The 24548-nt window shown below is 38.9% G+C and overlaps 1 protein-coding gene across 1 annotated transcript in view; it reads left to right on the top strand.

Moving 5' to 3' along the window:
• The window catches only part of LOC149289602 (putative phospholipid-transporting ATPase IIB), a 124370-nt gene that overhangs the window by 15585 nt on the left and 84237 nt on the right, over positions 1–24548 (top strand). Inside the window, exons 5-7 of the mRNA XM_089490361.1 lie at positions 6079–6137; positions 9161–9212; positions 23528–23622. Coding sequence (XP_089346487.1) covers positions 6079–6137; positions 9161–9212; positions 23528–23622 — 206 coding nt within the window. The remainder of the gene's footprint in view (positions 1–6078; positions 6138–9160; positions 9213–23527; positions 23623–24548) is intronic.

Raw genomic sequence — 24548 nt, 5'->3', positions numbered from 1 at the left:
CGTGGTTCCTGTCCCCTGGCCAGAACTGGGCCAAGGGGTTTATTCTCCGGTTTTTCTGGTCCCCAAGAGACCGGGTGGTCTTCGCTTAATCATAGATTTACGTTTTTTGAACAGTCACCTCCAGTTCATCAGGTTCAGGATGGAAACCGTAAGATCCACCCTCGACACCTTATGCCTCAACGACTTCATGGCTTCATTAGACCTAAAGGATGCATAGTTCCCATCCATCCGTCCCATCAACGTTTCCTGAGAGTGGCGATCCCTCGGGGTTCAACTGTCCAGCATTTCCAGTTTCAAGCCCTTCCATTCGGATTGTCGGCGGCACCAAGAGTTTTCACAAAACTTCTGGCAGTCGTGGCGGCCCATCTCCGTGTCCAGGGAATCTCAGTCATTCCTTATCTGGACGATTGGCTTATCCATGCCCGGTCAGCGCAGATTCTTCGAGTTCATCTTTCCATGGTGGTCAACACATTACAGGATCTCGGCTGGATTCTGAACTGGGACAAATCCTGCACCGTTCCCTCTCAACATCTAGTGTTCCTGGGTCTTCGTCTGGATTCCTGCTCCGGGAAGGCTTTCCTTCCGACTGCCAGAATAGAGGGGATTCGATTCCTAGTACGCAGGATTCGCTCTGCGCAACGCAGCTCCTTGCGGTTATGTATGTCCCTGCTGGGCAAGATGGTCTCCGCAACTTATGCAGTACCCTGGGCTCTGGCCCACATGAGAATACTTCAGGGATTTGTCCTCAACCATCTGGAAGACAACCCATTGGCTCTGGACAGGCGTGTCTGTCTTCCTCAGCAGGTCAGAGCTTCCCTCTCCTGGTGGCTCCAACGGAACGTCCTTGCCGCAGGGAGAAGATGGTCTCTTGTCCCCAAGGTACTTCTCACCACCGACGCCAGCGTCAAGGGATGGGGAGCTACGTATCAGGACCTGTTTGTGCAGGGTCTCTGGTCTCCAGCTACGAGACTTCTTCCCTCGAACTGTCTGGAGTTGCTTGCAGTAGAAAAAGCTCTGCATCACTGGGAGCATCTGCTCGCCGGCAAGGACATTTTGCTTCGTTCCGACAATCAAGCAGTGGTAGCCTATATCAACAGACAAGGGGGCACAAGAAGTCCTCGGCTTCTTCATATATCGCTCAGGATTTCCTTTTGGGCAGAGTCCCATCACATGACTCTGTCCGCCATTCACCTCAGAGAAACTTTGAATTCTCAAGCAGATTTCCTGAGCAGAACTCCTGTGCTAAGCGGCGAATGGGCTCTGCATCCGATGGCCTTCAATCTAATCGTCCAACGGTGGGGCTTACCCGAGATTGACCTGATGGCATCCAGAGACAATGCTCAGATTCCGGTCTTCTTTTCCCTCAGGCCTCAGGATCATCCCTTGGCAATAGATGCCTTCTCACAAGAATGGAATTTCCGTCTCGCATACGTTTTCCCTCCGTTTGCCCTAATCTCCAGGGTCCTACAGAAGATCAAGAAGGACCACGCCTCCGTGATCCTGATAGCACCGGACTGGCCGAAGCGGGTCTGGTATTCCGACTTGATCGCTCTAGGTCTCTCTCCCCCTCTGAAGCTCCCAGCTTGGAAAGACCTTCTACATCAGGGTCCATTCCTACACCCAAACCCTGCCGTGTTCCACCTGACGGCCTGGAGATTGAACGCGGACTGCTGAGAGCTCAAGGATTTTCTTGTCATGTGGCTGAGACTCTTCTGCAGAGTAGAAAGAAGGTTACCTCTCTGCGATACATTAAGATCTGGAAGAGATTTCACAGTTGGTGTTGTTCCAAGGGGATTTTGCCAACTTCCTGTTCCTCTGCCTCTGTTCTGGATTTCCTCCAGGAAGGATTCGACTGTGGACTTCAGCCTTCTACGATCCGGGTGCAGATTTCTGCCATCAGTGCTCTCCTCGGGTTCGAGCTTATATCTTTGCCTGTGATCAGACGTTTTGCCAAGGCCATCGTCAGGATACGTCCTCGTTCGGTCACCAGGATGGTTCCGTGGGACCTGAATCTCGTCCTTCGAAGACTCACATTACCTCCTTTTGAGCCTCTTCAGTCGGTTTCTCTGTATCTATTATCGCTGAAGACAGCCTTCTTAGTAGCGATTACTTCCGCTCGTCGGATTTGTGAACTCCAGGCTTTGTCTATGAAGCAACCGTTTCTCCGTTTTTCCCCGGATAAGGTGGTTCTCTCTCTGCCGCCAGAGTTCGCACCCAAGGTTCAGTCGGCTTTCCACAAGAACCAGGAGATCGTGTTACCTACCTTTTTTCCTGCTCCTGGCTCGGATGAAGAAGAAGTTCTTCACACTCTGGATCTGAAGAGATGCCTCACCATCTATTTGGAACGGACTCTACCCCTGCGTAAGTCCTCTCGTTTATTCGTGGCCTCTTCAGGGCCCAACAGGGGCATCAGTATCTCCAAGTCTTCCATCGCTAAGTGGATTGTTGCAACCATCACCTTGGCATATTCTGCAGCCGGCCAACCTGCTCCTGTGGGGACCCGTGCCCACTCTACTAGGGCAGTCTCCACTTCCTGGGCTGAAAGATGTTGTCTTTCGCCCGATCAGATCTGCAAGGCAGCTACTTGGCGGACTCTCCACGCTTTTGTGCAGCATTACCGTCTCGACCAGATGGCTCAGGAGGACTCTCTTTTCGGTCGGAAGGTCCTTGAGGCTGTTTTGTCTCCTTAGTTTGCCCTCCCTTCTTCTTTGGTAAATCTATCCTCGTGTCACCTGGGATGGCAGGGAAACAGGAAGTTCTACTTACCGAGAGCTTCTTTTCCCTGTCAATCCCTGGTGACACGTTTTTGTTCCCTCCCTTCTTTTCAATAAATTTTTGTTGCATCAGATTGCTTTGCCTGTGTGGTCTTTGGTATTCACTGGTGTTAGTAGGAGGGGAGGGCCCTTTTAAAGTTTTTGAGTCCTGCCCTATCAGGTACGGAGGAGGAGTCTATCCTAGTGTCACCAGGGATTGACAGGGAAAAGAAGCTCTCGGTAAGTAGAACTTCCTGTTTCTATGGGGTTGAGATCTGGAGACTGGCTAGGCCACTCCAGGACCTTGAAATGCTTCTTACGAAGCCACTCCTTCGTTGCCCGGGCAGTGTGTTTGGGATCATTGTCATGCTGAAAGACCCAGCCACGTTTCATCTTCAATGCCCTTGCTGATGGAAGGAGGTTTTCACTCAAAATCTCACAATACGTGGCCCCATTCATTCTTTCCTTTACATGGATCAGTCGTCCTGGTCCCTTTGCAGAAAAACAGCCCCAAAGCATGATGTTTCCACCCCCATGCTTCACCGTAGGTATGGTGTTCTTTGGATGCAACTCAGCATTCTTTCTACCGTGGTTCCATCTGACCATATGACATTCGCCCAATCCTCTTCTGGATCATCCAAATGCTCTCTAGCAAACTTCAGACGGGCCTGGACATGTACTGGCTTAAGCAGGGGACACGTCTGGCACTGCATGATTTGAGTCCCTGGCGGCATAGTGTGTTACTGATGGTAGCCTTTGTTACTTTGGTCCCAAGCTGGTTGCCTATTGCAGATTCAGTCTTCCCAGCCTGGTGCAGGTCTACAATTTTGTTTCTGGTGTCCTTCGACAGCTCTTTGGTCTTGGCCATAGTGGGGTTTGGAGTGTGACTGTTTGAGGTTGTGGACAGGTTTCTTTTATACTGATAACAAGTTCAAACAGGTGCCATTAATACAGGTAACGAGTGGAGGACAAAGGAGACTCTTAAAGAAGATGTTACAGGTCTGTGAGAGCCAGATATGCTTGTTTGTAGGTGACCAAATACTCATTTTACTGAGGAATTTACCAATGAATTCATTAGAAATCCTACAATGTGATTTTCTGTATTATTTCCCCCCATTCTGTCTCTCATAATTGAAGTGTACCTATGGCGAAAATTACAGGCCTCTCTCATCTTTTTTTAAGTGGGAGAACTTGCACAATTGATGGCTGACTGAATACTTTTTTGCCCCACTGTATATGTATTTTAGACTTGGGCCCTAATCAGTCCTTGGTCTTGTCATAGATTCTGGATCTAATGTCTTCAATGATTGGGAACATAAAATATATTGCATTATTGTAGATGCAGATGTGCTATTGTGTATGGAGACAGATATAGCGAAGGATCCACCTGATGTTTAGCACATAAGTATTTATTAGATTTTCAGACCACTGCAGATATCTGCAATGCCTCTTAACCGGTTACAGTAATGAATTAGTATTGACACTTATTTCAATGCTTGGATCCTCTGGATGGCTGTAGGCAAAATTGCCTACATCTTGTTGGACTATGAAGTCCGGATATACATCTACTCTTGACAGCTTTTTATTGCTAATTACACAGCTGGTAAAGAACAGTTTGCTTTTGAGATGTTTTGTAGGAAACAAATATTATGGGAAATCTGTCCACATGCAGTTGGATAGTTGTATCAAACATAAATACTGTTTTACGTGTTATTTTTATGCAATGTGACCAGCAACGGACCTAAGTTCTAAAAGTGACCTCGGGGCAAGCAAGTGAGCGCTAAACTATTCAGGACCCCCACTAATCTTCCCCTATCTCTGTATTCTGAGATTCCAGAACATAAACAATAGGACCATCATAAATGAAATTAACTATAGTAGAATTTTGACTGTTCTTTTGTATTCTTAGGAATAGCTGATACTGATGTGTGACTGATCACTGTAGCACCAGAAAAGGCATTCTTTTTACTCTTATTAAAGGGAAAATTTCATTAACAAGCCAATGTCTTCCACTGTATCATCTTACAGTATTCCATCAGACACCTTTACTTTCAGTGTAAACAGTTCTCATGTGTTTTCCGCTTGGAGTTTTATTTCTGTCATGAACTCTTTCCCATGTTTCACTAATGCTGAAAGTTGTATTGAATTTTTTTTTATATATTTCTTACATATTTTCTGTACTGAAAAAAAGTTTAAACTGAGTCTCTGAGTATCTGTAGTGTAATATAAACCTAAAGGATGACTTCCACATTAGCTATGCATTATATAGGTCCAACTCAGCCCTTCCTACAGGAGTAATCCACTAGGTTTGGGCATGCATAATGTATAATGATGTCCATGTTGGAATGTACTGCACATCGGCCATATCCCAAGTTAGTGAATGCAACATAATATAGTTTGTTCAAATCTATGAAACTTCAGTGTTAGGAAGGCCCAAACTGGTGCATGACAGACCTTCTAACAGTGGAGGCTCCTCCATAGGAGCACGTGAACCCCCAAGCGCAAAAGGAAATTTTCTTTGCTAAATTCATCAAAAATCCATTGTAATCTAAATTAAATAGGGTCCAAATAATAAGTTATTATTTCTATTTGCTCAATTCTAAAGCGCCGGCTGAGCCGCCCATTTGATCCCTGTTTGCACATTAAAAGCTGTCCGAGCGGGGGAGGGGCTCCCAGCCAACATACTCCCAGCCCCAGTCTCCCCGCTTGTCTGCAGCCACACACCTATGATTTTACTCATTGCCCTGAACATATTCAACATGACTAGGAATTATGTAGTATAACATGTATTTTCAAATGGCAAATGTGTTCAATAGTAGGAGGAACAGCACCTTCAGGGTCAACAGGGCAATTTACAACAATTTTGCCTTTCTGGCCTGCTACTGGTGTTGGCACTGTTCTTAAGTAAGGAAACCTCCCTTTTCTGAAAAAACAACACACATTTTTGTGAGATCATCTGTCCTTTTCGCATTTTAAAATATTTTGTTGGCCAGTGTATTAAGTTAAGAAAGAGAAGTTCCAAAAGTTGAACTAGTATAATCACAAATGTATGGTTTGGATTGTGTGTAGTATTATTGCCTTGATGGATAACTTCTTTTTTCCATAAAGTAATTGAGTTGAAAAAAAGTGAGAAAATGTCATGAATAAGAAAAAATAAAACTTGAAACCAGTGTGTTGCCATAGCTTGGCAGAATGCTCCATTACCAGGAGGAACAATTAACATGATAAAATATGCAATATAAATTTGTGCAATGTGTTTTTCGCAGTTTCTTTCTTATCTAACAGATATGTATGCATATTCATGCCAGGCATTTTTATATTTTAGGTAAAATACAAGTAAAGAGTTCCGATATTCAAGTTGGAGATCTCATCATAGTGGAAAAGGTATTGTATCTGTGTGACCTTTATGCAAGATAACTCTGCACTGTCATTAAGACTGTATTATCTTGTGCCAGATAAAAGGCTTGTGATTTAGACTGAACATTTTTTCCCATGTCACAGAATTTAGAGTATTGCTTTTTATGCCATTTTTCAAGTATGCTAAAGGAGAACAACTCTTTTACGGTTTAGCTATGTAGTCAGTAGGGTATCTAGTGTTGTGTGCTTAGCTATCTAGTGTTAGGTGAAGTGGTGTGTTGGAAAACTTACCATATGTTTTCCAGGGGTATCCTGGTTTCCCGTTTGCCTCCTTGTTAACGTAACTTTACTATAATTTCTTTTATTAAAACAATATTATATTGAAGGCATTTATTAGTGGCTGCCTTTTGTAGACCCCATTGCACTTGGACCAGAAATGAAATAGAACAATGATTTCTTCTGCACGTTCTTACTCAGACTTAATACCTATGACTAGGAAAAAAGATCGAAGTTAGTGATGCCTATTAGTGGGCCAGCATAAAAAAAATTAACTCCTTAACCTTTATCGGATCCTAATACCGGGAGAATGGTTATTCTAGACCTCCTTCAGTTTACATCTGAAGTAATGGAACTCTGAGGTCTCCAGCTCTGATATAACATAAATTGTGGGCTTATTTAATTAATTCTATTAGAACACAAGTATCAGTTTAGACAAAGTCTAATGGATAATTATGCCATGAAAGATGATTTACATTTAAAATTGAATGAACATTTGAATCTTGTTCATGAATGTAAATAACCAGGTTTGCTTATCTGCTGATTACAATGACAAAAGGAGCTTAACTTAGCATTTGACTTGGAAGATGCATCAACAGCAATTCAAGAGTGAAATTAATGAGTCATTTGAAAGGAAGATCCATATGTTTACGACTAAAGCAAACAAACAATCTGTGTGTAGTGTTCAATTTTCATGCCACAAAACGAAGCTCTGGTTTTAAGCACCTGGCTATTTCTCAAGTAAATGAAACATGCTGATTACTAGTAAGTCTAGATTTAAGAGCACATACTCGCTTTGAAGGATGAAAAATGTGAACTTATTCATACTCCCTCATCACACATAGAAGATAGCCAATCTAAGTCATTTATTAACTAAAATCTCCCGTGATACACCATATGCACCTCTCTGGTGTTTATTGGAGCGCCTAATCTGTTTAATTACAAATTCAAAAACTAGATAATGTCTTTGTTCAAGCAATACACAATCCTACCATTGTTTGGTGTTTTTTATATAACTTTATATCCTTGAAATGCTTAGATGACCACTTCATATTTTTTTTTAAAGGGCATTCACTTGGCATGTTGCTGGTGAACACCATGATCTGTGGTTTCCTATCTTGTATTCTTAGGGAAGATGCGCTACTGCTTCTCATGATATTCCTTGATATAATAATCCTTACGTGTTATATTCCAAAACAGGCCCTGAGGAAGAGGCTCGATTATTTCTAATGTCAATTTCCTTCTAGGCACAAGTCTGATGCTCTTCTAGGCAATATCCTAGTGGTTCTTAATGGCGCCCTCCTTATTTTCCATTTAAACCAAGCTCTATCCACATTTCATCATTTTGTGTGCCAGTGATCTGTATTCTTAGAGAAAATTGGGATATGAACCGGACCCTGGTTCCAAACTGTATTACTATTAATCCATTGACTCAAAACCTTTTCCAAGAATTTGTGATGAGAGTTTATAGACAGTCTCTGACCAGTTTGAAACTAAAAAAAATGTTTAGAAACCAATATTTTATTTACCAGTCTATGATTGCTCTCGTTTAATCTGTTTTCATAAGAAAAGATTCTAAGAAAGTGTAAAAAAAAAACAAAAAACAAAAGCCTTGCAATAAACATAGTTACAACTGCACTTTAGCATATGGGATTAGATTGTCTTTGAAAAGATTCTTTTTATGTCACAGTTAGTGTTACAATCAAAAAGCTTTACTGAACAGAACAGATGTGTAAAACATCTGTAAATGGCTGAATGCACAGTGTGCTTCCGCAGCCTTAGGTCAGCCTTTTGCACTCTCTATGAATAGGCTGTGCTAAATAAAAATACACAGCGAGAACATCTGTTACGCTTCTGCTGTCTAACAGAGTTTTACGGTCATTTTCTTATGATGTCATCGTGCCACTAACTAGCAGTCTGCATTGTCTACTAGCCTGTGGCTCTTTATTCACACTTTCCACATATGACATACTTTATCAAATGCTAGATTTTCCTCCCTCTTCTTGATTAAGTTGATAATACAATTTGAAGTAGTATAGTGGAAGGACAGCACTTTTCTTTTTCTGTCAAATGGTTTAGCTAAATTTGCCAGGTATTGCTCGGTAAAGCTGTGTGAAGTCAGCCCCTGTTGATCTCAGTGTGGACTGCAGCTGGACTTGGATGGGACTCATCACAACCAAGTTCATAGAGTGCTCCTGTCCACCTGCTTGGTACCAGGATCAACAATATTTTCATTAATTTCAGCTGCTGGGTGATCACGCAAGCCTAAATGTTATGCAAGTTATGGTGGGCATGTCCATGTTTGGGCTTTAAAAAAATAAAAATAAAAATGTTATAATGGTAATTGATAATTATAATGTCCAGAGGTATGTATGGAACGTATGTTTGTGTATATTTTAAGATTACCTTGGCCAGTGCATGTTGTAGGCTAATGATGTGCGTTTATTTTTAATAGTTTATAAAGGCCCGACGTATTACATGGGCATGTACAATGGGGATAAAACTCCATGAAATGTTTACAAACCTCATTGAAATTCATAGTATGTTTAACGGTTCACCAATTGGGAGAATTTGGAAGGCTTAACTGTTACTTATTTATTGTATAATTTTTCTAAAATATTGATTTCTAAATTGCAAATGCTGAATATAAAGTACAAAGATAAATCCTATTTTAATTGCATTTCAATCCCAATTGTGACCTTTTGGTTTGCTTATACTACTGAGCATATCTCCATAGGAATTATTTCTTTATGTGTATATTTATTTATCTTCAGAATCAACGAATCCCTGCAGACATGGTCTTTCTCAGAACCTCAGAGAAGACAGGTACGTCAAACTGCTTGGCTTTATGTTGATAACTATTCTAGAATATGGGCTCTATCCTAAAAGTAGTAATTCAACAGTTACCTGTGCGTTTTTATAAGTGGTTCTGCCAAAATCTAGGTGCCGAAGGGCAATTCAGGAATTTTGGTCTTTGACGCCATGTATTGTCCTAGAATTTTTGTTCTTAATACCAGTGCTTCACACTTTTTTAAAGGGTCCCTCTTGATTAAAGCAATGTTAAGTCGCTATTAACAGAGCATACTAAAGTGTTAGACCATGTGGATTTCCTTAAAAAAAACAAACAAAACCCAATATCTTAAAATAGTACAGCTTGCAGACAGACTTTTACGCATGTAAGCCCTCAGTGCTTAAGCATTTTTCATGTATAGCTACACGTACTGGATGGGAACAATAATTAGTATTGGTGCACTAAGGGAAACCTTCGTTCTTTCCTGCGTTGGACATTTAAAGTAAAATCTTTGGAAGCTTAGTTAACGTTTGTAATATTTTACCACCGTAATGAAAAAAAAAAATGACGACAATTGCCTTGTGTTCATTGTTGGGTGGAAGAAGAAATGAGATTATTATGAGATGTTATTTCTCTTTGTGTCTCAATCATATCCTTGAAACGGGACCCAAAGACATCCAGGGGTTCTACACAATTGAAGCCTTTCTAAATTGAACAGTTGAGCAGCTGGTGATGATTCAGTAAGCGATAGGATTAGCCTTTTTTGTGATTTCATGCATGGTTGTAATTCTGTTGGACAAAACATGCTTACAAGATTTTCGTTATCATATCTTTGCCCTATTGCACAGTGGGTGGCCAGCCAGCTCCAAGTCCCACCTAACATGAGCTTGTTTCCCTTGACTATACATCTTGTACAACTATACATCTTGTACAACTATACCTGCTAACTCTCCAAGACACCTTAAGAATCCTTTTCTCATTAATTGCCGAGCGTTCTTCTAGCACGGAGAGGCTTATAATTAGGTTTTAACCTTAGTTGCTTGTTTCCTATGTGGCTTATACCCTGTTGTTTTGCTACAACATCATTCAGTTGTATTGTGTTAGATGGAGTAATAAAAACTGCATTTGTTAGGCATTAATATCCACAGGGTTTTTAGAACACCTAGTGGGATGACATATGATAGAATATTTTGCATGTACCCTGTGCTACTTTTACAGAAAAATGATCTGTGTGTGTCTAGCGATTCTTGTGGTGCAAACAGGCACATAAACCGTTACTTTTAATACCAGCCTCATTTGTTTAATTGAGAGATTTTAGATGGATGTGCAAGACACCATTATTTCTCACAGAGGTTTGATGATAGGACAGATGTTTTGGGTTTTTTTTTCTTCTGGAAATTAGTTGTTTGAAGAACAGGCAGGTTCACAGTCATTGAAAGTATCATGTATGGCAAGAGCAATACAGGCGGTATGGCTTGACCCCGGTATTCTGGTGCGTATAAGAATCAAGATTGTTAATGTCCAGTTAATATACATTAGAAGAATTAGTTTGTTAACTGGACCCTCTTAATTCAAAGCCCTGTGGAATTTTTGCATTGGCCCTGATGAAGAAAATATTGTTTTTTCTTTATATCGGAAGTACGTTTTGTTTTGTATGACGGATGGAATTTATTTATGCAAACTAAATTACTATATTTTTGTTGGGCAAGAACAAAAAAATATTAAATAATGAGAGTAAAAAAATATATGCGATAATGAGATCAATGTGTCCTTAAATGTAATACCAGTGTCCAGACCGTTAAACCTGGCTACTAATGCCGCTTGATTAAACCCATAGATACCATTATGATAATATAACATTTAACTCAAAATTCTAATCCTAATTATTAATCTGCATTTGTTCATAATAAGAGTTTTCACTCTTTTTGGTCTGTGTTGGTTTTAGGTTGATTCTTAAAGAAATGTATTATTAATTTGGCACACCTCTACTTTTGAACCAATGAAGTTTGCAACACGGCTTCTATAACAGCCGCAGTAGAACCAATGAATCATGGACAAAATTAACCGTATGGATCTTCTTTCTTTAAATCAAATATATGGGAGCATTTCTAATTACAAAAGAGAACAGTACATATTTTTTGTTAAAAATGCCTTTTTTTTGCTACTTTTATTTCCTCTTCTTTTGCACACTATGCAATCTGTGACCTATCAAATTAGGAGAGTTTAATCAATTAATTGAATGCAGTTTATCCTGATTGGATTTGTTGCGGGGCTAATGTTTCCTCTGTGGTATGTTGCTTACATAGTGGTTTAGTTGTAGTAAGACCAGGGATGATATAGGCCAGAGGAATAAACCCCCTCATATTGGTGTAGCACCTCCAAAGATAGGGAATGACAATTAATGTACGCCATGTTAGGAAAAGCAATAAAATATCAGATTAGTCTAGCACATCAAAGAGAGAGAATGGCCATAAATGCACGTGAGAGAATATAATATGTAAGAAAACATTGATACTAGGGTGCGTGAGGTACAAGCATCATCATCTTGCAGAATGGGGTACAAATCATACTGTCATGGAGCTCGAGAGAGTCTGTACTGGAATTCACATGATATTACCCTTCTAAATTCCAGTACAGACTCTCATGAGCTCCATGACTTGGATTTTGTTTAAAAAAAAACAAACCTACATACAACACATGAAAATCCAGCTCATCAATACTAGTTTTAGGATTACTTTTAAAGTCGTATGTTGTCGTTGAACGAAGTTGCCTAAAAGGTAGTAGTGTAAGAAAAATAATACTGTTTTCCTGCATGGGATTACAATTGATTAGAATGAGGTTTTGCTCATGCAGCCAGATAAACTTTTATCTTTAGGCCATGAGCTACTGCCAAAGATCTGTCCAAAGCACTTTAATCTGTTTCCTTACCTCCATTCCCATTCCAGTTTTAACATTTGATTTAACTCAGACAGGAAATGTTTTGACACCTATCTTCAGCTGCTAAATTATACTGCGCTTTTTGGTGTTCTAACCTTCTGGTGAAGACGTGACCTTACTCAAACAGGGAAAAGGTGGTGAACACCTCATATTTACATGCTTGTTTTTAACAGTGAATCATTGTGTTTAGGATTAGGAAGGTATGTGGCTTGCTTAACTTCACTGATAGTCTATCAATAGTCTATTAAATGTTTCTAGAAGGTTCTACAAAGATGGGAAAACAATCGAACATGGCAATTTCCAAATTGTACTACTAGAAGTTGGCATTAATGTTGTCAGATAGAATTAACATTGTATTTTTGCTTAAGAAGAAAATTATTGTTTTTCCCAAGAGAAAAAACTTTTAATATTTTGTTTGCCAGAGATGAGTAGTATGCTTCATCTGGGGCTAGGATCTTTGTTTTCAAATCATATGCTAGAATATAATGTGATAGCTTTTATTGTCAGGGCAGGCTTATCTGTGAGATCCTTGGCTGTAGGACTCTTGCTATCACTGATCTCCAAGCATTTCCATCATATGGAGGCTAGAAAACGAAGGCAGCCACTAAAGACAATGTATACGAAGTGATATCTGATGCAAAGTTTGAGTATTGGCCTCACTACCATAGGAATCATTTAAATGGACCGATCAGTAAAAGTAGCCCATTAATTGCTCTGAGGATAAGACTACTTTTAGAATTTAGGATCAGAATAATTTTTTATACAGGAACCCTATCTTTTTTTTTTTATTTGTTACCAAAGTGGAAAGGTGATATTTGATTAGAAAATGTTTGTCTGGCCAAATCAGCAAGCATGATTTATATATTTAAAGCACGTATCTGCTTTGATTAAGAGTTACTGTTGCTGCATTTAGATATATTCCATAACGTATTTAATACAACTACATTTTGCCTAAACGCAAAAGTCAATGAAGAAATCCCAAAATATATGCAGTGTGATCAAGCCTGGATTAAAAGCATCTATGCGCTTGTCAATAAAGAATTGTGATGAGTTCCTTGGTATCATATTGAAGCTGTATTAATACGCAGGACCCTATTGGACCATCAGCTGATTGTTTAGAATGTAAATTAATCTGTTGATAGATCCAGTGACTGATGGCTTAAATTCCAATTAATCAATTGCTTCATCAGTTTCTTAATTCAGATCAAATATCTCTTGAGTACACATGGTTCTTTCCTTCGTGTTAAAAGAAATTAACACTTTAGAACTCATTTTCATCAATCTCTTATAAATGCCAATATGTTTTTAATTGCTGTCTTGTGATGACATTATAGCTTAAATGTTTGGGATATATTGGAGTTCTTTTGTGACTCAAAATAGTTTCCTACAACAAAATGTAAAATAAACTCTTTATCTGGACCCATCATCCCATTCCATTGTTACTGATTATTTCTCATCACCTTAAAATTTTCATGCATAGCCATTTAAAAATGAAGTTGCTGGCATTTGATATACTAAGGGAGTGTCTGTTTGTTTTTCTTTTGTTCCGAGGAGTACTGTATGTCTTCTTTCACTATTCGTCTTGGGCTGCTACCGTTACAAGGCCAGTTTCAAACAATTTATGACAGATCAACCTACCCTCTTGCACAAAAGCTCGACAATTAATTTATCAACACATGACATGGACTCTCCTCTGTGACACTCATACCAGCTGATCTTAATTTGATTGCCATTAAAGCCATCGTTTCCTGACGACTCTTGTCAATTATACAAAATAATATCAAGTATTCATAAGTAGACCGTAATAGGATATAGGGAGATTTAATAATTCAGTTTTGCTGAGGCTTAACTGGCATTGGTGTAGCTAATGTTAGCCTTTGAAACACCTCTTTAGAGGCGAGCATTTCTTTTCTTCTTTTTTTTTGGTTGATGTTCCTGTGAATACTTTGTCTAAGACTAACAAAGTATTTAGCATTCGTTATAGGTGTTGCTGTTAACATTAAACTGTGATATGTGTTCAATAAAATATATACGTATTTCAAGTTATTAGACATCTTAAGCAGAAATGTTCTATTTATGTGTTTTTGAAGTGGGTTTGTTGTGCAGCCAAGGAGCTTCTCAGGGACATGATGGTTGGGTGCCAGTTATGCGATTGCTGTGGTAGCCAGTCACTTCAGTCGTATGGCAAAAACAATGCTTTTTGTGTTAAGTCTGATTCTCTCCCTGCCTCACATTTAATGGCAAAGCCGAGATCAACAAGAGAGATTAGCGTTTGGCTGGGATAATTTAAAGGCATACATTACATTAAATATATATATATATTTAGAATGAGTAGAATTGGTTGGGTGGAAATTACATTTCATCTTTGGCCCTGTAGGTTCCCTAAAATGTGACACTTATGCACATGAGGGATCTCTCTACTTAGGCAATGTTGCTAAATATACATTGGGTTTTCATCAGCAGTTGCACACATCTTGTCCAAAACAGTTATATGACTTAACATATTTTAAAAGTGTGAGCATCACAATTCAACTATATGTTAACAATGCTTTTAAACAGTGGTTTCAAACATTTATATTTTCCTTAAGTGTTTGTTTTAACTTGAATGCTCCTGCCCTTTCCCTGCTTCACCTATCAGGTAGGGCAGAAACAAATAAAAGGTTAAACCTCCCCCTTTCCCAGTGCTTGTCCCTTCCCTACTCAGGTAGGGTCTATCCTTGTCAGGAGTCTGTTTTTTGTTTTATTTTAGGCTCTTGAGGAGCCTGGATAAATCACCCACTACATGCTCCAGGTGATCATGGGTGTTTGGGGACATGGTTTGGGCCCATGGGGGGCTATTCTACCGTGGATAACAGACCTGCCCCTTAGCCTTATACTAATGTTTTTTTCCTAAGAGACTATTTAAATGCAGAGAGAAAAAGAAGCGTTTCTGCAACTCTCTTTCTCCACAAATCCGTTGGCAGTATTCTGGGCTCTTGGAGTACTTTGGCAAAAGGGTGGAGTCATTATGTGCATCGCGGGGAAAGGCTTTCTCTCGTTCCTCCAATCAGGGGAGAATTGAATTGAAGGCTCCGCCCTTTTATGGAAGTACATGGATAACAGAACTGATACCAGGGGAAGTGGAGAGAGTGAATAAGAGTGTGTGAACCAGTGAATGAGAGTGTGTGACAGAGCATGAGTGACAAGCCACTAGGCTTAGTCTGTGGTGTCACGGATCTGAGGTCTGAATAATAGACAGCCTTGATTGAAAAAAATGACCTCCTCTTATAGAGGATTTTTTCTTATCTTATAATCGAGCAAATACTGTATTTCTTGATGCCCTTAGCTTAAGAAATACAGTAATGTTGATCATTTGGTGTTGTCAATCATGTATAAATGTCTTCTTAGAAGAATCTCTTCGTGTGACTTGATATATTGCCATATTCCAGCTACATAGGCATTTCCTTCTAATGTTTTTGAAGTATATTTTCGGTGAACAAGGATTTCCTCTGTACCACATGATGTGTACTGTATAACTTTGCAGTCTTAACACTGCAAAAAACAAAACTTATTTAACAAATAAGGTATGTGTATATATGACTATGTCCTGTGTTGCTGGCTAGGCTTACTGTGCTTTTTTATATATATATTTTTTAAAAGCCAAAAGTTCATGGATTTTGTTCGTTGGTTTACATGAGCAGTCGTCCAGTGCCATTTTTCTATTAATGTGACATTTAATGACTTTAACAACTTAAGCAGGTCATTCTAGATGAGAGGAAGGCATAGGGAATAGGCGTGTGAGTTTGGATCACTTAATCATATATTCTATTATGCAGCAGTAAGCAGCAGGCAACTCTCCAGCTGCTTCTAGGATAGCATTGACCTCTTCGTACCAGATGTTGTGGTCTCGAATTGGCATAAGGCCCTACCTGCACAGGTGGTAGTCTGATCCTTACTTTGGGACAGTGACCCAATCTGGCTAATATCTCTTGGGATGATGTACCTTCCATGTCTTAATGATTGATGTTGCCATTGTGATCTCCATAATCCGCATCACGTTAAAACATGCTTCTCTTTTAATTCATCCTTGTCATCTTTAGGGTCTTTCCTTGCTTTCGTGATTGCTTTGATAGAAAAGCATATAAGTTTATAGCTCAAAGATTTTATAGATGAAAGAAGTCCAAATTTGCCAGTTACATGTGTTGAAATCCTTCTTAAAGCAAAACTCCAGTCTCCCATGCAGCTCCACCAACAAAGCATGCATGTTAAGTCTTTATAAGTACTTTAATAGTTATTTAGCTTAGTTTTTTTTTTTGTGGCAGGAAAGCCTTCCCGCTGAAATCATTGGGAGCTTTTTCTGCAAATATGCAAACTTCCACTGGAGCCAACACAGCCATAAACATCTTATGCAAGTTAAGACTAGAGAAAGAGGAAAATGTATATGAGAGATTCTGCTCAATCCATCCATGCATTTTTAAGGGGGGTGTTAATTTAAAAGGGACTCCTAGCTGTCATATGCATTAAAGTTCATATGATGGGTCAAAAAAACAGGGATTCATAAATATTCAGACTTTTACACTCTCACGTTCTGCCCATGTCTAGTATATTATGTATTATGTATTATGTTATGTATAATATATATATTAGTATATATGGACTTTTTAATATTCAAAGTGATGTAACTGTAAAAAAAAAAAATTGTTTTCCCTTGTAACGGGTTCACCACTTTTTGCTGATATTTGAGAATAAGCTCTACCATAAACTAAGGCTACTTTGTAGTATATTATTGAGTGTGGGGACATAATGATAAAATGGGTTGTTTTTTTCTTTATCCTTTAAGGTTTTTTCAGAAGGTTCCACTGTCTATTAAATCTGAAAGGGTATATATATTAGTTTTTACCCCAATGTTAATGATTCGTATAGAGAGCTAACTTGGCACAAAACTGTACTTTTAGTTAAAAATGAAAACAGGCTATATGATAAGTTATTGATGAAATTAACTGCTGAAGTGGAGAGGAAATGCGGCAGGCCAATACATGTCATACGGTGCAGTCAACCGTTCTCAAGAGCCACATTGGTCTTGAAGCATATTGATCTATGTAATAATTCTAAATGAAATTGATGGATGAAAGCATCCGTTGACAAGGAGCACATATAGACCCTGGCGATAAGGAAAGTATGATGGGCGCTTAAATGCTGAACGGATTGTAATGGTTTTACATGTGAATATACAGCATCCTCTACTGCCTCAGTGTTATGCTTATTTTGTTTTAGCATACATCATTGTAAATTTCTAGAAGATGCAGGGACTTAACCCTTTCCTTTGCTCTTTAGCACCTTTTGCTATAGATGTGTGATGTTACTACAGTATTTATTTTATCTGTAGGAAAATTTTAAAAATTCAGATCAGTAGGGATCAGCTAACAAAACTGAGTAATGTAAGTAAACCTGGCTCCTCAGATCTATTCAGGATTGGTCGATTACACCAATATCATATGCCTGTAACATGTACAGTATTCCTCTAGTGCAGGCATGTCCAAACTTTTTTCGAAGAGTGACAGATTTGATGAAGTGAACATGTGCGAGGGCCGACCATTTTGCCTGACATTCTTTGAACCATTAAAATTAAATGCAAATTAACTATTTTATGCAAAGTTTATTGAAAACGGCATACTTTTCATTTTGTGACTTGGATGACAAATCTAAATAGGTGTTAAATCACTCTGCCTTTAATATTAAAAAAACAGATCTATATTTGGGCAACTTATCTGTGGGGCCTTATCAGTCCGGAACGCGGGCCGGACTTTGGACATGGGGACTGAGCCAGGCCCCATTTAATTGTGTTAGGAAGACCATGAGTTGGTCAGGGACATGATTGCATGACCACATAGTTTAGCATTTAAACAATGGTGCATTTTAATATGGACTACCAATGGTATGGCCATTCCTAGGTAAAACAATGTTGTTGTATACTTACTTTTCACATAATTACAATTCACATGGATCCCCAGTTTGTGTTTTAACTTGAACTACCATACTCTAAAAATGCATTACTGCTACTACTATTGCTACAAAATCAAAAGAAACTTAAAGTCACCAATTTGATTGTTTTAATGCACATAACAAATCAGATTTGCATGTTAGTTCCAGAATTAATCACCTCTATATGAACCCAAACATATATCATGGTTTGTCACACACAGTCATATCTTTTCCATAGTTTTCATAAATAAGGATGCGCTACTAAGCCGTTTATGCTGCAAATCTCTGCTGAAGATATGTACATAATAATAAAGATGGAAAAAGATCACTGTTAAGAAAGTACATTACATACACCCACATGCCAATTTTGGTGTGTTAACCACACTTTTATTAAAAGTAAGTAACACACCAAAATTGTACAGAAAAATGCAATAACAATATTTATATGATAACAGCAATCACACTCCTATCATGCCAAGTCAGCAAGTACATGCTGGAATCTGGGTATGCCTGGGCATGATAGGAGTGTGATTTCTGTTAATTATATATATATATATTTATTAGTTATTTATTTTTTTGTCCAATTTTGGTGTGTTACTTTTAATAAAAGTGTGGTTATTTTTATTTAATTTTTTTAAGGTGTGTGTGTGTGGGGGGGCATTTTTGGTTTCCGCCAAGTGAATCCTGATTTTTCGGTTCCGGTCCAGAATTTTCATATCGTTGCATCCCTACCTTACAGTTCCTTACAGTTCTCCTTAATTCATCATAATCATTCACATTTTGTATTATCTGGTATGAGGCATTCAATCATTCCAAAAGGACCTTGATGAGAAGGCAATTCCAGAAGTGGTGGCACAAATCAAATTGTTTTGGCTTTTATCATGTTTGCTGCCCAGTAACTCAAATACAGAGTTCGTTAGCATGCAATAAATGGAAATACATTTAGTGAGCTTTGGCAGGCAAGCTTATTAGAGAGCACACAGTGTAAAAAGCCACCATTAGGTCAGATGTCATTTCATGAGGTTCTTTCAACCATGTCCTGTCAGGCAGTTAGCTCACACAGCTGCTTCATTTACAACCAACAAAGAATAAGAACATTGGCTTCTACTCGACTTTATTTACATTGAGATTAACATAGTTTGACTACTACTCCACATTCAATGAGAGATGAACGTCCAGACAAAATGTACTTATTGGCAATTAGTCAGATGTCTTCCTGTAATACAAGCTCTTTTTTTGTTTTACCTCTTATAGTAGCCATTCATTCAGCTAAACAACCTCTTAAACTTGCTACTTTCCAGAAGTCTTTGTTATTCCCATTCATTGAAGGATGTAGCTATACAAGTGTCTCATAATTGTTTTTAACAATTTCTCATGGAAAGGGGATCTGTGAGAACAAAACCAGTGGTGCATTTGGGTGTTCTAAGGCTAGGTTTCCACTTGGGTATTTTTCCTGCGTTATTTTCTTGATGAAATTTTCCTGCGTTTTGGCGGGTTTTCTGGCGTTTTTTTTTCTCTTTTCTGTGGTTTGTAAGGCATGCTTTATTCCGAATGTCTGCTCCTCTAGGAAGATTGGCCCCAAATGAAGGTGCAAGTTGCAAGGGATACTCACTAGTTGAATAAGCTTGGACACATCAAAGACAATTCTGGGTGCCATGCTGCTAATAAATTACACAGAGACAGCACACAGTGTACAAGCAGATAAAAGTTTTACCACAGTACTTGGAAAATGGCAGCTCTTCCTCTTCCTGGGTCCTGCCCCTTTTTTTATAACTCTGGGAAAAAACGCCAAGGCAAAACCCACATGGTGTTTTCATGGCATTTTTTTTCTCTCCCATAGACTTCTATTGGAGAAAAACGCCAAGATTTCCTTGCAAAAAACGCCAGTGTCAACATGCTGCGATTTTTAAAAACTGCCACAGAGCCCAAAAACGCAGTAAAACGCCAAAGAGGACTGAAAAAACGCCAAACAGAAAAACGCCAAGTGGATATGGCATTGTGCGATTTCCTATTGAAGAACAGCTAGCATATGGCTGCAGTGTGGCTGAATTGGCGTTATTATGGGCGTTTTTGCAAAAAAATACCCAAGTGGAAACCTAGCCTAAGGGAATATTTTGCAGGCAGGTTCAATGACAAAGCTTAAACTGGAAAAGCAAATTGCAGGTTCACAAACTGTCGTAACCTTGGAGCTTTTCCTTGTGTGCAACACGCACTAAAATGCCCATGTCAATAAATGACTTCTTCAGATGGAATGACTCCATCCAAAGAAGAGACAGCAGAGGTCCCAACATATTATGGAGCTTTACATCATTTTTATGTTGCCCCAATTATCCACTTTGATTAACCCCTTGATGACAATTGCCGGTCCGGGCACGTCACGGAAAAACATGTCGTTAACGACAAATGACGTGCCAGGACCGTCATTTGTTAAAACGGGTAAAAAAAATCGATCCGTGATCGATTTTTTTTTTTATTATTTATTTATTTATTTTTTATTTTTTTATTTTATTTTTTATTTTTTTTACCCAAACGGCGTTGCTGTAATGCCTCGACCTCGAGGCATTCAGCAATGCCACGATCGGCATCAGGGGCCATGTCTGGCCCCTCCCCGGGGCATCAACATCCGCCATACAATATATGGCGGTGGACGCCCGTTTTAAAAGCGTTTAGGAGGCGATCAACGATCACCTCCTAAACTTAAATGGTGTCGCTGGAATGCCTCGATCAGGAGGCATCCAGCGACACCAAACACTTACCTTAGGATGGACTGTGACTGCTCCGGAGAGCGGTCACAGCCGCAGCTGCCGGTGATCTTCGCCATCAGCAAGATGGCGGCGGCCCGGGAAAAAAAACAATAAAGACGAAAAAGTTTGCTAGAGGGTCTCCAGACCCTCTAGAGAACTCTGGCTCCACTTGCAGGTTGAATACAGGTACTGCATTCAACCATGCAAGTCAATGGAGCCCAGCTTTCTAATCACAGTGTGATTAGTAAAAATAAATTAAAAAATAAAATTAATAATAATTAGAAAAAAATTGTAAAAAAAACAGTACAATGTAAAAATAATTTCCCTCTGATGTCACTATCAGGGGAACCTTCAAGTTGAAAAAAAATGTTAAAAATGTTTTAAAAAAGGCAAAAAAAAATTAAAATATATATATATAAAAAATATATTTTTGTGAGCAAGTCCTAAAATTAGCACATTAGCTTAAAACAATTCTCGCATGGAAAGAGTTAAAATACTGGCATATTAAATGCCCATGGGGTGTCTACTTTTAAAAAATGTATGATTTGATGGGGTAAATTGAATTGGCCGGGTTCAACAATGTCCCAATTAACACGGGGGGAAGGATGGCCACACATCTAATTTCCAATTAGAAAAATGCACACGTACCAAATGTGGCCTTTTAGTTCCCCCAAAAAATGACAAACCCATGCATGTGCGGTATCACTGTACTCAGGAGATGTTGCTGAACACATATTGGGGTGTCGTGTGACAGCGTCATATACCAGGAGCTGTAAATTCATACATAAAGTAGGTGTGTGTGGGGAAAAATACACACAAAAGAATACTACTGCAAACTTTGAAAAAATGCTGGTGGTAAAATGTGTGCATGCAAAGAGTTAAAATACCAGCATTTAAAATACCCTATGGTGTCTAGTTTTCAAAAATATATGGCTTTATTGGGCATACTGAAATGGCCCAGCTTAAAGATGTACCAAATAGGGCATGGGCAGTGGATCCCCAAATGCCAAAGTTCAACATTGAAAATGCGCATGCCCCAAATGTGGCCCTTTTGCCCCCAAACAGCCAGGCAAAATCATTCATGTGAGGTATCGCTGTACTCAGGAGATGTTTCTAAACACATATTGGCGTTTTTTATGATACTGACATATACCAGAACCTGTTTATTCATACCTGAAGTAAAATGTGTGTGAAAAAACAAATGCAAAAAAAATTACTACCATAAAGTTTGACAAAGGCTGATGGTAGAATTAGTGCTTGGAAAGGGTTAAAATACTAGCATTTGGAATACCCTGGGCTGTCTAGTTTTCAAAAATATATGACTTGATGGGGTAAATTGCATTGGCCGGCTTCAAAGATACCCGAAATGGCACATGGGGGGAAGAATTACCAGATTTGGAAAAAATGGCTTTGAAATAGCAAAACGCTACCTGTACTTTTTGCCCCATAATGTGTAGAAAAAAGCAAAAACACATTGGGTATTTCTAAACTCAGGACAAATAGTAGAATCTATTTAGCAGGTTTTATCATTACCTTTTATAGATGAGTAAAAGATTTTTCAACTAAAAGTTAAAAACAGTCATTTTTTTCTAAATTTTTCACCATATTTTATACTTTTTTTTAATAGTAAATAATATGATACAATCAAAACAATGTCATCTAAAGAAAGCCCTTCTTGTCCTGAAAAAAGCAATATCTAATGTGTGTGGGTTCAGTACACGGGAAAGAAGAAAATTACAACTAAACACGAGCAGCGCAGAAATGTTAAAACGGCCATTGTCACGAAGGGTACAAAAAGTAAAATCAGCCTTTGTCACGAAGGGTTTAAAGACTCTATTTTCTCTTGGGCTCACAATGGATGTATCCAAAATTCTTTTTACTGGACTGGAAACTGAAGAATTGGTTATGGCATTTCCAGTTTCTTGTAAATGCTATTGTTAGGTACTCCATCTTGAAGAGGTGAGATCCAAACGTCCAAACATATGGTTGCTGATTTTATTTTGATTTGTTGCTGTTAAGTATATTTGTAAAATAATGCTAAATAAGGATCAAAAGCACCGTTAGTTACATAAAATAAGTTACATTGAACACTGTTCAGATACTGACGCAGATCGTGGGTGACCTGGAAGAAACGCTTGAAGGGTACAGTTATGGGTGCTGTTAACACGTACGTGTCAATATATTTTGAACATCTAAATGTTCCTGTATACTTGAGCGGTTATTCTTAATGTTATTTGGTCCTGTCTTCTAATAAGCATTTAGCTAGAAGGATATGAGGCGGCAGTCAAACACCCAGCAGCCAGTGGATGGAAACGTTTAATTATCATTTGGGCGGCAGGCAGAAGTACGTTAATGAAGTGAATTTAATATGCCAATCTAGTTCAATGATATCGGGGATGAAATGACAGATCGTGCTTAAAGAAGATATCCAGGGACATTAGATCCTTCTAGTTAAAATCAGAAATTTTTTCCCTACTTAGTAATGCAATATATAGTTATAGCAGTTCTTAACATTATACAGTAGAGATATAAATGTTGACTTGCATTACTTATTTGCTTTATTTGGTTTAGTTGTATTCTTCATTAAGCTTGGTCTGCAAAAAAAAAAAAAAAAGGCAAATGACCATTTAAAGGCCATAGTTAATTTGTACCATGTTGTCACTCCTGTATTTTCTATAATGCGCTTATTTGCTTTTTTATTCTTCCAGGTTCTTGCTTTATTCGAACTGACCAGCTAGATGGTGAAACAGACTGGAAGCTGAAAGTAGCTGTTAGTTGTACCCAGAGATTACCGGCTTTGGGAGTAAGCACCTGTTCATATGTCGATGACTGGATAGATTTTCATGTAGAACCTTAATGAATAACATCACTGATCAAGTACATGGAACATGATTATTCGTCTTTTTGTGTTTGTGCTAGTTTATTAATTTGTGAGCCTTTGACAGGCTAGATGGGACAATTAGTTATTTTCTGTCGTCATTAGATATGTATCTGTAATGGGGAGCTGAGAAGCAGTAATAGATTGTAAAGAAAGTGTGACAGGAGGAATGGGGGTCTGGTAACAATGGAGCCATAGGTAACTGGGATTGAAGGAGGGGGTACATGGCAGTGAGTTTACAAAAGAGAAGCATCGGGAATGGAAATCGGAGAAGGGTTGGTGCAAAGGGTTATTTATTTTCCATGGCAACTAGAAATAACTTCCTGGCTCCCAGGGATTTGCAGGGCAAGGGGTAGGAACTTGCCCATTGTGGATCTGGCACCCTAAGCTTTTCTGAGGGCGCACGGTGAGGCAAGTGCTGTGAGTCGCCCAGTTTTCAGCGAGGTGAAAGGGGGAGGGAATAGTGTATGTATGCTATGTAGTGTCAGGGTCTGTGTGTGTGTATATGTGTAGTGCTGGAGTCAGTCTGGGTGTATATTGTAGTGTCAGGTGTTGTGTGTGAATGTGTGTATAGTGCTCGAATCAGTATGTTTACTCTATTGTAGTGCTAGATTCGGTGTGTATGTGTGCAGACTGTTAGTGTGTATTTTTAGATATGTATAGTTAGTGCTTGTGTGTGAGTGAATGTTGTTGGATAGTGTGTGCATGTGTATAAGAGTGTGATGTAGTATGTATGTTTTGAATGTTACTGTATGGCATTAGCATGAGTGTGTATGTCAGCATTTAGTGTTAGACTGTGTGCATTACTGTATGGTGTTAACGTGTGTAAATGAGCATAGAGTGTTAGCATG

This window comes from Sceloporus occidentalis, unplaced genomic scaffold (assembly GCF_023333645.1).
Source record: "Sceloporus occidentalis isolate IW3139 unplaced genomic scaffold, rSceOcc1.0.p SCAF_44, whole genome shotgun sequence".
In the NCBI taxonomy this organism is placed as follows: domain Eukaryota; kingdom Metazoa; phylum Chordata; class Lepidosauria; order Squamata; family Phrynosomatidae; genus Sceloporus; species Sceloporus occidentalis.
This window is presented reverse-complemented; position numbering and strand designations above follow the sequence as displayed.